Raw genomic sequence first — 14,959 nt, forward strand, 5'->3', positions numbered from 1 at the left:
TCCTCCTCCTCCTCCTCCTCCTCCTCCTCCTCCTCCGCCGCCGCCGCCGCCGCCGCCTCGACGACTTCTTCACTGGGGTGCTATCAATCTAGTTGCGCGAGCCAGCTACTTCGCTGTTTCTTTCTGCCACTTGGCTTCTTGTTATTTTTATTATGTTGAAGCGTAGCTCTTTCTGGACCTATGACAAGATTTAGGACCTGTAAATTGTGGCTGAAATGGATGATCTCGTCCGCAACCTGGAACGAGGAGAGCCGGGCATTCCTCGAATGTCATATGCAACACCCTGCGGAGAGATCTCGGGGTCGGATTCGGATTCGGGTGTGAAACTCCTCGACAGTACTACACCTGCAACGACCGACAGTTACAAAGTGGACGCGACCATCATTCCGACCGCGGTCAAGCTGACGGTTACGAGGTATTCCGGCAGTAGCGACATGAGAGCGTAGGCAGCCGTCGAACCTTGCACTCCGCGCCAAGTGCGAGATGTCGGATCGAAGACCATGAGGAGGCCGTAGACAAGGCGGATGGCCATCAAGATTGTCGCGAACGCGGCCACCGCAATGGTCTAGCAACTTCAGGTTAGATGATGTCTGGTTGGGCAAGGTATGACGCTGAGATGGGATAGAACACACCATAGTAATGTTGAATGACAGGGCAGGATGGTCTCGCCATATCACAACTTCCACCACGAAGAGAGCCGCCACGATAGTGGCGAGAATGACATAGCCGGCCTTGACGAGGTCATCCCCGACACGCATTTGAGACGTTGAGTCTGCGGTTCCCTTGACCACGCCGCCGGCACTGATGAGGGAGATGGCGACAACAAACAACAGTCGAAGGGCAAGCAAGAGACGGGTCCAGATTGGCTTGGAAGAGAACCATTTGGACATCCTGAATGGTGAATATACCCTTGTGTCAGCGGCTGTTCGATTTGAGACATGTATAAAGGCGGCAAAGGGGCAGAGAGTCAACTCATACGTGTGCCACAAGATCAGAGTGATGGTGATCAGCAAAGGCCCCATTCCAATGCCAGACAGAACTGAAATGCCAATGGCCACTCCCAGCTTAGGCGTGTGCTCGTATACAAGCTCCAGAATTGCCATTGCCATTCGGACTGCTCGGTTCAACAGGTAGTCAGCCTCTGCTCTTTCCACAGGATCCTGGATCCAACTACACTTACTGGAGCAGAATGCAAATATGAAGCACCATGCCACTCTTAGTTTCCCCCGGCTTTTGACTGTGAGATAGGCCGGGAACGGAATGACCAGGCTGTACAGGACCAGTTGGGCAATGCCGAACTTCTCATACGTGGACGGCATAGTAGACGCGATCAGCTTCGAAGGACTGACTATTGCACTGGGGTGATTCTGCGAACGACAACAAGATCCAGCAGTTGACTGTCTTTGCTGTTGCTTGATGCTGGAGGGCGTAGGCGTATGCTTCGACGCGCGGGTGCTGAGGCTGTCTTCGGCAGTCGGGAGCGGGAGATGTCCATCTTTATAGCTACCGGCAGGTGTTCAGGTACGTGCGCTATAGTGGAGGATGGTGTGGGATTGTGGGATTCTGTATCTGCTACGCACGAGACGACCGCTGTGTCCGTATCAGCTTTCTCTCGGTGGAAGAAGGCAAAATGCGTTTCCATCTATCTGGTCGAGTCCGTATGCGGCTTCGCCTTTCGCCCATTGCTTCCGGAAAAGGTTTAGCGTGGCCTGGTGGAGCCTCGCCTGCGCCTCCGCCTCGCGAATCTTGCACCTCGAATATTTAACAGTCACCACCATCACTCTCACTTGCACCGTCACTATCACTGAAGGTAACAAGCTTTGTGCTGGTCTGCGTGGCGATGCCGCCCCTGCAACACCTCGGGCCCCCGCCTCCCTCTGTTGCACCATGGTCAATGTGGCAGGGCGCTCGAAAGGATGCCATACTTGCAGGAAGAGGAAAATAGCAGTACGTCATTCTCCTCCGTCCGTGTCCATGTCCATGTCCATGTCCACCCACCCGGCAGCTCTACTATAGTAGTTACAAGTGGCTACCACAGGACTCCGTACTGACGCGGCAGCTTCCTGAGCAGTGCGATCTCCAGAAACCCGTCTGTGCCAAATGCATCAAATCCAAGCGAGTGTGTCTCGGCTACGAGCGCAATTTGGTCTTTATTGCTGATCCCCAATCATCGACGGCCCGACCAACACCTACTACTACTGCAGTGGAGGACGACGCCAGTCCTACCTGGGCCACCACTTCTCCATATGGAAGATCAGCCAGATCTCCCTCTCAAGGGTCTTCTGTGCGACCCGCTGCTCTGAAGAGACGGAGCCAGGGCAGTCAGATGGCCAAGGCCGTCCTCAGCCTGCCCGTCTCTTCAGCTCCAGCTTGCCGGCGTCAGTTGTTCGCCGCCTACCTCGAGGTCCACGTTCCCTTCGACCACATCCAGCCCCAGGAAGATTCTTGGATGCCATTACTGTGGCAATACGAAGGCTGGCCCCTGTGCCTGGAGTATGCAGTCTTGTCGGTTTGTCTGGCCAAACTCGGTCGCGCATCCAATGACGCCTCCTTCACCCACGAAGCCATGACATGTTATGCAAATGGATTGCGCGGACTTCGCGTGGCGCTTCTGAACTCAGACATGGCCAAGCGAGACGAGGTCCTCGCCGCCTGTATGCTTTTGGCAACCTACGAGACCATGGAGTGCCCGGAAGATTCGAGGTCGGCATATATATGCCACCTTCAGGGTTGCGGCCGTCTGATTCAATTTCGCGGGCCTCGGGCGCATACCTCTGCCTTAGCCCATCAACTTTTCCGAATGTATCGGGCGCAAGCGGTAAGTCTACTTCAAGTTTCAGGTTTAATGGTGTGGCCGTGATTGCTCCCCTACTTGAAAGACTCGGATCCCTACCAGTACCACTAACAAATGGCTGGCGTAGATTTTAGAAGCTCTGCGTCCACCTCACACAAGTTTCCTACTCGAGCCTGACTGGATGAACGTGCCTTGGCAAAAGTCAAGGAAATCCTCTCTCGACCGGATCTTGGATCTGCTTTCATCGGGCCCCGTCATCTTCCAACAGGTCCGGCAGTTTCAACATCTCCAGGAGCGGCCAAAAGAGCTCGTGTCTGTGGCGCTAGACATCCTAGACCAATGCTTAAGGCTACACAAGGAGCTCGAGCGATTCTATGAAAGGCTGGCCAAGAGCCACAAATCTCGGGGCCAGCTGTACTGGCCGCGCTTTTCTCAATCGCAATTCGTATCCGTGTCTGCGCCTGCCGTCGATAACTTGAATGTCTTCCCTGTATGCTATGAATTCCCCGACCTCACCACCGCCAATATCCTGATGTTCTATTGGGCCACTCTCACAATGCTCAACTCGGGCATCTCCTCTCTACACAAGCTCCTTTCTAGCTTGACAGGAGAGACGGGTTTCCAGAAACCCTTTCTACGGACACACCGTCTGCCGCGGCGGAATTCAGACGTGCCGCTTTCCAGCGGTGACGAGGACTATGGAACAAAACTCTCCCCCAGCCATGGGCAATCAAGCAAGTCGACGCCCGAGCCCGAGCCCGAGCCCGTTCCGAACATGAAGTCCAGTCTAGATCTGGATACGGATACGGGTACGGATATGGATATAGATCCCATCGCCCCAGCCCGCAACGTCTTCCAGTCGGTGGAATACTGTCTGCACGAACAGATGTTGGGACTGGGGCCGGCAGTTGCGGTTGCTCCCATCATGATTGTGTTGGAGACGCTTCATGATCGGAGTGATTTCCAGCGTGAACGGCAATGGGCACAAGCTGTCCTCGACTATGTCGCCAGCAGAGGCGCTCGAATAGTTACCACCAAGGACTGAATTGATGCTTTTCTCTCTGTCTCTCTTCATTTCTAGTTGTTCCCCGTCGCCCGAAACCCACCCAAGTCTCGTCGTCGCTACATCCTAGAAAGTTGACCATCTACTCATACATGGCCTTTGTGGGTGTAAACATTTTATATTTGTGCTGTCTAGACATTCCCACACCTCTATATACCAGGTAGGTATCCAAGCAGATTGATTTGGTGTCTGCCCCATACTTGTTGGCAGCCCAGCTTTTCTCCAGCCAGCACATACAGCACGGTAGACCTTGAAGCTCGACCGTCCATGGCATCGGGTTAGAGGCCAGCAGGGCGATACTCTCGTCCGCCCAGGCACCGCTGACGGCGGGGAGGGGCAGTATCAGGGCTAATGGGCCTCAAGGGGTAGCACGAGGAGGCTAATCAGGAACGTGCATTGGAAATGGAATAAAGAAATCAAAATGCCAGAGGAAAAAAGGTCAATGGGATCGGTGACCTAGTGACTTGGCGTTCACATGCATGCAGCGTTGTATATTCTCCCATCTTCTATCAACGTCACTCAATTCATAAATATGTGGCATCTTTTCCTTCATTCCAAGAGCCCGGCTGCGACTGTCTCTCCGTTCGCTCGTAGGATAACCCGGGACGGAGCTTCCAGAGGTACAGGTTGGTCCAATTGCACCACAACTCGAACGACACTTCCTGGTTGAACAATCTTTGGCTTCTTCTTGAGAATCGTGCCCGTTGATTTGTCCAATAGTCCGATAAGCTGGCCGATTCGACCTGGAACATGAAGACGGCCTTTATGTACCTCGATGTTCATAGGAGTGATGTGGTCAAAAGCTAGAACCTTGGCTTTGAATTCCCGAACGTTCAGGATCGGTGAAACACCACTGCACAAGACGTCTCCAGTCTTCAGGTGAATGGGGTCGATATCTGTCAAGTTAATCACCACGTTCTGCCCTGCCACGGCCCAGTCCTGGGGTTCGTCGTCGACCTCCAGGCTTCGGATCTGTGCTCTTTCGCCACTAGGCATGACAACCACATGCTCGCCGACCTGGACATTGCCAGCCTCAATTCGTCCCGATACGGACAGAGGATTCTGCATGCTGCCTCTGAATACATCGTTGATGGTCATCCTCAAAGGTTTGTCAAGTGCATAGGTTGACGGTTCTGATTGATCCAGTTCTTCGACCAGCGTTGGCCCAGCATACCAGGATGCCTTTGGATTCGAAGGCTTTTCAAGGATGTTCCCACCCTCCAAACCTGAGCAGGGAACAAAAGTGACGTTCTTGGACTGGAAGCCCGCGCTGGTCAAAAACGCCGACATTTGTTGACTGATCTCTTCAAACCGGCCTTGAGACCAGTCGACCGCGTCCATCTTGTTAACGGCAACTATGATTCGTTGCACACCGATAGACCGCACCAGCAGAGCATGCTCCTTAGTCTGACCCTTGAGTCCAGATTCAAAGTTGCCGGTCGAAGCATCTATGACGAGAACCGCAAAGTCTGCCTGACTTGCTCCAGCAATCATGTTGGGCACAAAGTCGCGATGGCCGGGCGCGTCGAGAATGGTAAAGTTGGTCTTGTCCGTTTCGAATTTGTTGGTGGCGATGTCTATGGTCACCCCTCTCTCCCTTTCTTCCGTACCTTGATCCAATACCCAGGCAAACGCGAACGATCCTTTGCCGATGCGTTCTGCCTCCTTCCGATACTTGTCCATCGTCCGTTCATCGACAGCTTTTAAGTCAAACAAAAGTCTCCCCATTAGGGTGCTTTTCCCGGCGTCAACATGGCCTTCGCCAAATCAGTAAAATCGCCGCAGACGAGGGTTCCATGGGGTTTACCAATGACGACAAAATTTGCGGCCTTTTTCCTCTTGACCTTCTTATATTCTGCAAGCACATCAATGTTCTTGCTCTTAACCTTGGGAGTCTCCTGGACGGATAATTGTTGCACGCCCTGGGCCAAGCCGGTGGATTTCGCTTTCGCTGGTTCCTTCGCTTTCGCTTTGGCCGGCGTCGCCGCTGTAAAGTCTCCAGTGTCAGTCCATCTTCTTGACGAGTCAAGTTTGATGCCGACCTTTTGGATTCTGTGCGCCCCTCACGACATCGTCGGGACTTGGTTCTGTAAAGTCGAATGATTTAGCAATTTCTCCAAGAGCAAGCAGATCAGGTGATGCTGAGAGACGGATGTCAGCGTCGTGGCTGGTCATGATGCTGGCAAAAGGTGATGGTCGGCCTCTTATGCATGGCTCTACTGAAATCGACAGATCAGAAGACACCACTGTTCCCACATCGCTGGATGGCTCGGACCTGTGCTGTTCATTGAGTTGTTCGGTGACTTCAGAATCGGGCCTAACGCCGACGCCTGTCTTTCTTGGGGTGTCTGCCTCTCTACCGGCAACGGGCTTGGCTCTGTTGTCTACGCTTATCCGGAGTTTGTTCAAGCGGGCCGTATAGCCATCCTGTGACTCAGCACTGCTTGTAGCAGTTGACTCGCTGCGCTCGCCCTCCTTCTGTCTTCTTTTGGCGGCCAGAGCAGCAAGTTTGGACATCTTGCCCCCGGTTGAAGCACCTCCAAGAAGACCTAGGCGGGGATAGAGGGGCTCGATAAGAATTTCAGCTTTGCGGTTCTCAGGAATCCGCAGCCAAGGACAGTCTTTAAAGAATTCTGCAGCTGAGAATTGGATTGAGGGGATGGTAGAGCTGGTGAACTCTTGGTCCCCATCAGCATTCTTGTGAGAAATTGTCGCTTGCAAGCCATCATGACCACCACGATCTGTCTGGTACGTACGAGGCAGTGCTGTAGGGCAATACGAAGTGGAAAGCTTACTCGTTGGCTCCTCCTTTTTGGTCTTCGCGGGCGTACCAGGGGACTTGTGCTGACCTGACTGGGTAAGCAAATGAATGAAAGCTTCAGTGTTGGAAGCCGTACTTTTCAGGTAGGTGACAGTCTTGCCCACGTCGTAGTAGTAGTGCCAGAGGGATTCGTGGATCTCCTTGTCCGTAGATGGAAATGCCGACCCTAGAGCCTCACGAACTTTAATGGTACCTTGACGCAACTGTTCCTTGTCTTCCGGAGAAAGATCCTCGTCGTCGTCATCATCATAGTCCTCAAAGTCGTCGTAATCGTCCTCGTCAATTGCCAAAGACTTGACCCGGCGGTTGGACATGCTGGCAGAAGTGGACGAATGTGCGGCAAGGTTGAAAGATGCTGGGCCGGCTCAGTTGTCGTGTCCTGCAATGGTTGGCGTTTGGGGTCAGATCGTGAATGACCAGAATGCCCTGCAACCGCCACCTTGCTGAGAAAGAAGCAAATGGTGGGGGGGGGGCGGGTTCGGTAAGCCTGGTTTCGCTCACCAGCCTGCAATCAGGCAGTCAACATGCGGACCGTGGGGCTAACACGCTGTTGATGGAACAAGGGCATGGAATAAGTAGACAGAGAGACAAGGACGTGCTTCTGTCTGTCTGTGTGTGCTCAGTGTGCTCAAGCAGTGAGGTCAAGCGTTGGAGAAGTCGGAGAAGTCGTCCGCAGCTGCGCCGTGAATAATGTCGAACACGTGAATTTGCGTGCTGCCCGCCAACTGCGTCTCAATTGAACCTCAACTTGCCAACTCCCGCGCAGCCGCCCAGCTCCCAGCTCGCGACAGACTACATGTACTGTGCGGTCCCTTCATCCATCTCCCACCGCGCGACAGCTCCTATCATCCGTCATGTGAACTGCATCTTCTTTCGTGACATGACTGTCATCCTCGTATCCTAGCCACAGCGCGACATGTCTACATCTATCATGCATGCCCCGCTTGTGGGCGTGGGCAGGCCAGACTCGCCCTCGAGCAAGTCGGCGTTGACCCAGCAGATCGAGCAGAACGAGGGCGAACGCACTCCAAGATCAAGATCATCTGCAATCTCGGCCAGAGGCTCGCCAAAACCTCGATCCCTCTCCGATGCTCCGAAGCCTGTCCTCTCCCCGTCCCCGACTATTCGAGAATCTCTCCGGCGAGTTTCTCAAGATGACTCGACCATTGCAGGCTCACCAGTCCCTGCTCGGCCCCCGCCCTTTCACATTCGAGGTCTCTCCCTCCATGTACCATTGAAAGATGCCTCAGAAGGGGCGGCCGGGCCAAATATCTCTCGGATCCCCCTGTCACCCAAGCTGGACAGTTCCCAGATTTATGGCTCACCATCGTCCATGCTTCCCCGAAGATCCAGAGGTCTGGACTATACAAGAGCATGTACAAACCTCCATCATTCAACTCTAGCAGAGGCTTCTCCGGATGCCTCCCCAATTACTGGACGGGGCATTCAGATCCCCTCCAGGAGAAGCTTTGTTAACAACGTGCTTGACTCACCGAGCAATCAGTCCAACACTTTGTGGACTTCTTTGTCCAACGAAAAGACAAACATGTCTAGTTCTGTCAGCAGTGTTAATATGTTTGGGTCGGATTCGGATTCGGATTCAGATTCTTCTTCAGAGGACATGGCGATTGACCGGGAGATGGAGGACGCCATCCTCAACACACCTGCAGCGTCTAGGATTAATGGGGGATTGGTGCCGGGAAATGTGAGCAGTCCGGGCCTTGAGTGGATGAACAACCAGCCATCTCCGGCACAAGCAAGTCTCATGAGTTTCCAGCCAAGTCTGCTGAGCTTCAGGAGGGCGCGGACCCGCAAAGGGAAGAGCCAACACAGTTCCAGCAGTGTTAGCATGAAAAGTTCCAAGCCTTCACCTGGCCCCTTGTCACCTGGTGTACTAAAGAGCGTGGAAACCGCTGGTAGTGGCTACTTTGGTACAGGGCTAACCAAACAACAACTCCAATCGAGGCGCGAAAGTCTAAGTCTAGGTACAAACGACTTACACCTTTCAGACAGTGAAGAAAGCAACACCAACAAACCTGCGACTGGACAATCTCTTTCCGACATGGACGGCCCAGGGAACGACGGCCCCAGAGGTGTCATCCGCAGAGCGGTCACTCGTCGTGCTAATCTCTTCCCAAAGACCAAGGGCTTCGCCCGCATCCGTGCCCAACTCCTCGAAGAGTCCGCACCCATCGAAAGCGAGGCTCGACGTGAGGCAGAGGTTATTCGTCAAGTCCATGAAAATGATCCGGACGCCCCACATTCGCCTACTCTTCAAGCCAACAGCGCGTTCACGTCCGAGCCTGTTGAAGATTCTATTGAGGATATGGCCGTCGACACAGGACCTACGCTCCCACTTGATAGTTTCAGTCGACACGCTGAGAGAAACTCCGCCGGCTCAGCCTTTTGGAACAATTTCGACGGACGCTACAGAACTCCTCCACCTGGTTTGCTACCGCGCGACAGTATTTCAGCCGCCAGCGACGATGCCATGGACACTCCCAATTCCTCTCTGGCCGACAATCTTGCTCTTCGAAACTTCAACAGACGTTCCCGGTCCAGCACTCCACTAGCCTCCAACCCTCCTACTGCCGGGGATGTGGCGCGACGAGTCAACAACAAGCGACGACGAGAAGAAGACTTTGACGAAGCCTACACCAAACGCCGAGCAGTCTCTCCTGGCATGAGCGTGCAGAGCAGTCCTATCCTATCGCAGAGCCCTCTCCTGAACAACGACAAAGCTTGGGCTAAACTCCCACCAAAGATGAATAGCCACGCTCATGCACACGGTGATCGCAGCAATAGTGGAGGAAGCTCGAATGGTATTAAGAAGGTTGGCCTGCAGGGCATGACTGAAACTAGTGATGGCATGATGAGTATGACCATCGATTGAGAGGCACCCATTGAAGGTCACGTTCCAACTTGATTTGCATACTAGCAAGGCGTTCACGGGTTGCAACTAGGATGAGCGCCAGCTCCACGATACGATACAGTTCGATCCAAGTCGTTTTATGTATGATTCTTGGAATTGGAGGCGACCGGCGGCGTCTATGTAGTTCTTCTGGTGCTGATAGTGGTACCGATCCAATACTTGTCTCACATTACACTGTAATCTTCTCAATCATCGCCGCCCGTAGCCACGAGAAGGCGTATTCGACATCTGACAACGACAGTAAGGTCTACTACTGTAGATAGACAGCATCAGACGACTTTATGAGCGAGGTATGCCTTGGCGCGAAACCTGCCTATTGGGGCGGGGCACCCGTCGAAGGGACTGCGACCCAAACAACTCGAACTACCCACTGTAACCGTTGGTCTACACCTGACGCCCAACTCCAGCTCTCCTTGAAATCTAGAACTTTGTTGTCTGTGCAAGAAGATGGGTTCGACAGTGGACATCGCGTCGGCATTCGTTCAGGGTGCACCGCCGGGGGAGTTGCAAGAAGTTGTCAAAGACATCCGGGGGCTTACGGCCGACGACGACCCGGCGCTGATTGCGAAACTGAAGCCCGCCTTCGAGCGATACAATGAAGAGCAGCTGACCTCGGTGAAACTACCGGGATCGAATGATTATGTATGTGCAAACCACACATTCTCCACGCCATGACCGTCTCGGCTGTCTCAGCGAGAGACCTAATACAGGTCCTTAAAGGCTCTGCTGGATCTGGACCAGTGTCTAGACCTGCCGTGTGCTGGTCTCAGATGTCGTTCAATGATCAAGACCGAGGATTCAGCTGAGCTGAGCTGAGCCGGAGCTGGAGCTGACTCGTTTGACTCACAGGTCCTGATATCCAAATACAACAAGCTTCCTTCCTCGTCCTCTTCGAGTCGCTACTACGACACCCAGTCCTCCACATCTTTCGAGTTCGACCACACCACGAGCAAAGCCAGCGCGACCCAGTCGTACACGCACGAAACCCAACACACGGCGCTGATCCAGTCCATACTGAAATCCCTCGCGGGCCATTTCGCAGACCACTACCCTCCCACCACGGCGGCGGCTTACACAGTCTGTGCGACGCCAGACGACGACAAGCACATCGCGGTGCTGGTGTCGACCACCAAAGCCTCGCCGAAAAACTTCCTCAGTGGACGCTGGCGGAGTGTGTTTCTATACGACCCGTCAGCGGGCACTCTGAGCGGCGAAACCAAGATTGACGTACACTACTACGAGGACGGGAATGTGGCGCTGACGACGGGCAAGAAATTCGACGCCGTGTCCGTGGGCGGTGCGGCCGATGGCGCGGCAATAGTGCGCAAGATTGCCGTGATTGAGAACCAGTATCAGGAAGAAGTCAACCGGACCATTGTGGGCATGAATGAGACCAGCTTCAGACACCTGCGCAGGCAGTTGCCCGTCACGAGACAAAAGGTCGAGTGGGAGAAGGTGAAAGGATACTCGCTGGGAAGTGATCTCAAGGGAGAGGCCAAGAGATGAAGCTACTCGTCAGCCAGGTTGGGCGGACCGAGAAATACTTTCCCCAAAGCCCAAAGGATGGAATCGAAAGGCACTGATGAACTCGGAGAAGAGCCATCCCATGAGCATTGAGCATTGAGCATGAGCATGAGCATATGAAGTATTAGCGAGGCGTCTTCAAGCCGAGCATTTAGACGAAGAAAACAACGACATGTCAAGCATTCATTGTCAGACTGCGGTCACTTGGGTTGCCTATCAGGCCGAATACTGTACACGCAGCTTTGTCTTTGGTAGTACAGTCCCCCAAGGGGGGGAAGAGATGGACACTAGGGCAAACGTCTCCCCGCCCTCGTCGCCTGCGCGACCTGACTCTGTGTCGTGTCTTCGGCGTATCTCCTGTACGCATCGATATATTGTCTGCGCTCGCTGAGAGTATCCAGCACGCTCTGTCTCTCCTCGGTGGCCTTGGCCCACCTCCTCCAGCGCTGCCAGACCGGCTCATCCGCCCCACCCTTACCTTCGGCGGGAATGCCCAGGCCGCCTTTGAACACGTCGAAGAGAAACAGCCTGCACAGCCAGGGGGCGAGCATGACGTCGACCATGCTGAACTGATCGCCCAGAAAGAACGGCCCAGTGGGATCGGCCTCTTGGACGAAGGTCTTGATATGATGCAGAAACTCGGCGCGCGCCTCATCAAGCGTGTACGGAGAGAGGTCTGAATGTTGATGCTGCATGAACCGGTAGAACGCAGGCACGATCCGGCCGCTGATGTGGTCGATCCAAATCCTGCATCGCGCCCTTTCATAGGCATTGGCCGGTAGCAATGACGGACCGTGCTCGGTTGGGTCGGTGTACACTTCGTCCAAATACTCGCAGATGACGACGCTCTCGTACAGCGGTTTCTGTTCTTTGCGGGCCGGGTCGACCGGGACGGCGAGCGTAGGGACGAGCCCGCGCGGGTTGAGTTTGAGAAATTCCGCGTCCTTCTCGTACGGGTTGATCTCGACGTACTGATGCGGGATGTTCTTCTCGTGTAATGTGATCCATGTGCGCTGGACAAAGGGGCAAAACCATCCGCCATACAGAACCAGAGGGTTAGGAGTCGAATGCGCTTTGGCAAACTGCGCGGCCCGCCTGCTCGTGTGTGGATGCAGAGATGTGTCGACTGAGCTCATCCTGAACGACGTGCTCCGCCAGTGGTGGGATAGAGAGTAGTGGAGGGATCGGAATTGAGTCTGCTTTGCTAGTATGTGTATGTGTAGTCGAGCGAAGCAACTGGTTGTGCGAGCAGTTTGATGAGAAGGAGAAAAGAGCTTGAACATGCCACCAGCTCGTTAGACACGAGTGTCAAAGGGAGCAGGACGATGGTCATTGCAGGGAGGTCACCTGTACGTATGTACTCCGTAGAGCAGCCGGAAATACCGCAAGTCTAGGGTATGGGGACCATGGGGACCTTGCCAGTGTGTGTTTATTATTCATGTAAATGCGGAGATGCTCCAACTGGAAGTGTCACCAGTCTGTCACACGACGATGACGTCTCAACACGTGACGACATCGGAGCAGTTCTCACCAGGTACGGAGTCGTTGGATAACAAGCTGGGGGGAGTGCAGCCTCGTACGTACCCTCTCAAGGCAGAGCTATGGCGCGAAGAGGGCAAGATTCATTTACATTGCATGCACAAGGAGGTGAATGTAGATTTGGCATACAGATCTAAACATAGAGCTCGGTCTTTGTGACAGACCTCAGCATCCGGGTTTGTGAAAAAGGGTTCAAGAATCCAGTTTCTTGTAAATCTTCCACCCTTCACGTTGGAGCCGGTGCTCTTTCTCCATATTCTCATCGTCCATTGTCTGCAGATGCGTTGCTACCCATTCCTGAACCTTTGCTTCGCTGGTCCCTACAATCCGTGCCGCCAAGATAGCAGCATTGGTACTATTGCCGATGCCCACCGTGGCGACGGGGACCCCGCGAGGCATCTGTACAATGCTAAGCAAGCTGTCAAGTCCGTCGAGGCTGCTGGCCTTGACGGGGACACCGATCACAGGGACTGGGGTCTCAGAAGCCATCATGCCGGGAAGATGTGCTGCGCCCCCGGCCGCGGCAATGATGGCTTTGAGGCCGCGAGCGGCGGCGGATTTGCCAAAGTCGAGCATGTACTGCGGGGTACGATGCGCCGAAGTGATGTGGACTTCGTAAGGGATGTCCATGGTGTCTAGGATGGTGAGGCCCGGCCTGAGCGTTGCAAGGTCGGTGTCGGAGCCCATGACGACTGCAACAACCGGTCGGGGAGTGGGTGGAGGGTTTTTCTTCTCCAGGTCTGCGGCAGTGGCAGCTATTGAGGCGGCAGATGCGGGTGATGAATCAGTGCGGTGAGCACGAACAGCGTCAACCATCTGGATGAGAGGGTGGATTTTCGTCTCGCACTCGGACACGCTCGAACCGAGGATGGTGATGTGGCCCATCTTGCGGCCAGGCCGTCCAGCGCCTTTCCCGTACAAATGGATCTTCGCTCCTGGGATGCTGAGTGCAGCTTTCGCGACGAGCAGGTGTGAGTCCGGCTGCGGACCGCCGAGGATGTTCAGCATGACGGCTGCGGGCACGGCCAAGTCAGTTGCCCCTGGACGGATTGTGGGTGCTAGGTCCGGCAGGATTGCTCGGATTTGGGCCTCGTATTGAGACATGTGACACGCTTCGATTGTGTAGTGGCCTGAATTGTGTGGCCGTGGGGCAATCTCGTTGACGACCAAGTTGTCGTCCTGCAGAAGGAACAACTCGACGCCGAAAACCCCAGTACCGGGAAAAGATGCCACGGCACGTCTAGCAAGGTCTTGGGCAGCCCGAGCCACTTTCTTTGACACGCCGCGAGCAGGCACGTACACAAGTTTGCATATGCTATCCTCGTGGATGGTCTCAACTGTGGGATACGCCAAGGTTCTCGACTCCCAGGCGTCGATGGAATCTTCCTGAGCCGTCTTGACCACCATGACCGCCAGCTCCATTTGGAAGTTCGCCCATTTCTCGGCGTATAGAGGACGGTTCTCCAAAGCTTTCAAGGCAGGCTCGATGTCAGACACTGACCTGACCGGATAGTTGCCTCTTCCATCGTAAGCTTCGGTGCGGGATTTCAGCATCAGGGGATATCCGAGCTGGTCGGCAGTCTCCTTCAAGCCCTGGGGATGCGATGTCCCAACCGCAATGGATTTGGCCGTAGGGATGCCGAACTTGGCCAAGTGCTGTTTCTGCACAAACTTGTCTTGAATCGTTCTTACCGTCTTCCAACTAGGCTGGATCCTCGACCACTTCGAGCCGTCGAGAAAGGGCTTCTCCTCCTCCAGCTCCTCGAGGATTTTGGTGTCGACGTGCTCGATCTCGTATGTGAGGACGTCACATCTGGACGCCAGCTGTTTGACGTCCGAGGCTTTTGCGAAAGACCCGGTGACATGCTTATCAGATGCGGCGGCATTGATTTGCTTTGCAGGGGCGTTGTCGCTGTCGAGGATGGCCACCTGGATGTTCAGTCTGCTGGCCGCTTCTACCAGCATGCGGCCGAGCTGCCCGCCACCCAGGACGCCGACCACATGGTTATCCATCTCACTGCGGTTCAGTTGATATAGTGCAGACGAGAATCTGCCTTTGCCACAAAATACTGTGTCACCCTAGGTAGCCTTTCATAAAAAATCGTGAACGAAATTAGGGCGGCTTTGAGGAAGAACTCGTGGTAGGAATCTTTAGGGGTAGCGCAATGGACGCGACCTGGAGACCGTTCCACTGTGTGAAATGTCTGCTTTCTACCTTCAGTGAAAGTGAAAGTGCAAGTGATGATTGCAAGATATCAAATATTCGAGGTGGTGCTCCCACACTAA

General features: G+C 54.3%; 7 protein-coding genes across 7 annotated transcripts; 3 read left to right on the plus strand and 4 right to left on the minus strand.

Moving 5' to 3' along the window:
- Nucleotides 1–361: 361 nt before the first annotated feature.
- A1O3_01503 (uncharacterized protein) lies at nucleotides 362–890 on the minus strand (the record flags this gene model as incomplete). The annotated part of the gene is made up of 2 exons (XM_007731647.1): nucleotides 362–565; nucleotides 633–890. The coding sequence occupies 2 exons, from the start codon at nucleotides 888–890 to the stop codon at nucleotides 362–364; spliced, it is 462 nt and encodes a 153-aa protein (XP_007729837.1).
- Nucleotides 891–1,887: 997 nt separating this feature from the next.
- A1O3_01504 (uncharacterized protein) lies at nucleotides 1,888–3,839 on the plus strand (the record flags this gene model as incomplete). Its single annotated transcript, XM_007731648.1, has 3 exons — nucleotides 1,888–1,947; nucleotides 2,060–2,818; nucleotides 2,922–3,839. 3 exons carry the CDS (start codon nucleotides 1,888–1,890, stop codon nucleotides 3,837–3,839), a joined length of 1,737 nt encoding a protein of 578 aa, XP_007729838.1.
- Nucleotides 3,840–4,406: 567 nt separating this feature from the next.
- On the minus strand, nucleotides 4,407–6,992 carry A1O3_01505 (elongation factor 1-alpha; the record flags this gene model as incomplete). Its single annotated transcript, XM_007731649.1, has 3 exons — nucleotides 4,407–5,614; nucleotides 5,665–5,844; nucleotides 5,900–6,992. The coding sequence occupies 3 exons, from the start codon at nucleotides 6,990–6,992 to the stop codon at nucleotides 4,407–4,409; spliced, it is 2,481 nt and encodes an 826-aa protein (XP_007729839.1).
- A 617-nt stretch (nucleotides 6,993–7,609) lies between these two features.
- On the plus strand, nucleotides 7,610–9,571 carry A1O3_01506 (uncharacterized protein; the record flags this gene model as incomplete). Its single annotated transcript, XM_007731650.1, has 1 exon — nucleotides 7,610–9,571. One exon carries the CDS (start codon nucleotides 7,610–7,612, stop codon nucleotides 9,569–9,571), a length of 1,962 nt encoding a protein of 653 aa, XP_007729840.1.
- Nucleotides 9,572–10,057: 486 nt separating this feature from the next.
- Nucleotides 10,058–11,116, plus strand: A1O3_01507 (uncharacterized protein; the record flags this gene model as incomplete). The annotated part of the gene is made up of 2 exons (XM_007731651.1): nucleotides 10,058–10,252; nucleotides 10,460–11,116. 2 exons carry the CDS (start codon nucleotides 10,058–10,060, stop codon nucleotides 11,114–11,116), a joined length of 852 nt encoding a protein of 283 aa, XP_007729841.1.
- A 305-nt stretch (nucleotides 11,117–11,421) lies between these two features.
- Nucleotides 11,422–12,270, minus strand: A1O3_01508 (glutathione S-transferase; the record flags this gene model as incomplete). The annotated part of the gene is made up of 1 exon (XM_007731652.1): nucleotides 11,422–12,270. One exon carries the CDS (start codon nucleotides 12,268–12,270, stop codon nucleotides 11,422–11,424), a length of 849 nt encoding a protein of 282 aa, XP_007729842.1.
- A 595-nt stretch (nucleotides 12,271–12,865) lies between these two features.
- A1O3_01509 (uncharacterized protein) lies at nucleotides 12,866–14,686 on the minus strand (the record flags this gene model as incomplete). Its single annotated transcript, XM_007731653.1, has 1 exon — nucleotides 12,866–14,686. The coding sequence occupies one exon, from the start codon at nucleotides 14,684–14,686 to the stop codon at nucleotides 12,866–12,868; it is 1,821 nt and encodes a 606-aa protein (XP_007729843.1).
- Between the last annotated feature and the right edge of the window lie 273 nt (nucleotides 14,687–14,959).

This window comes from Capronia epimyces (genome assembly GCF_000585565.1).
Source record: "Capronia epimyces CBS 606.96 chromosome Unknown aczIQ-supercont1.1, whole genome shotgun sequence".
Classification (NCBI taxonomy): Eukaryota; Fungi; Ascomycota; class Eurotiomycetes; order Chaetothyriales; family Herpotrichiellaceae; genus Capronia; species Capronia epimyces.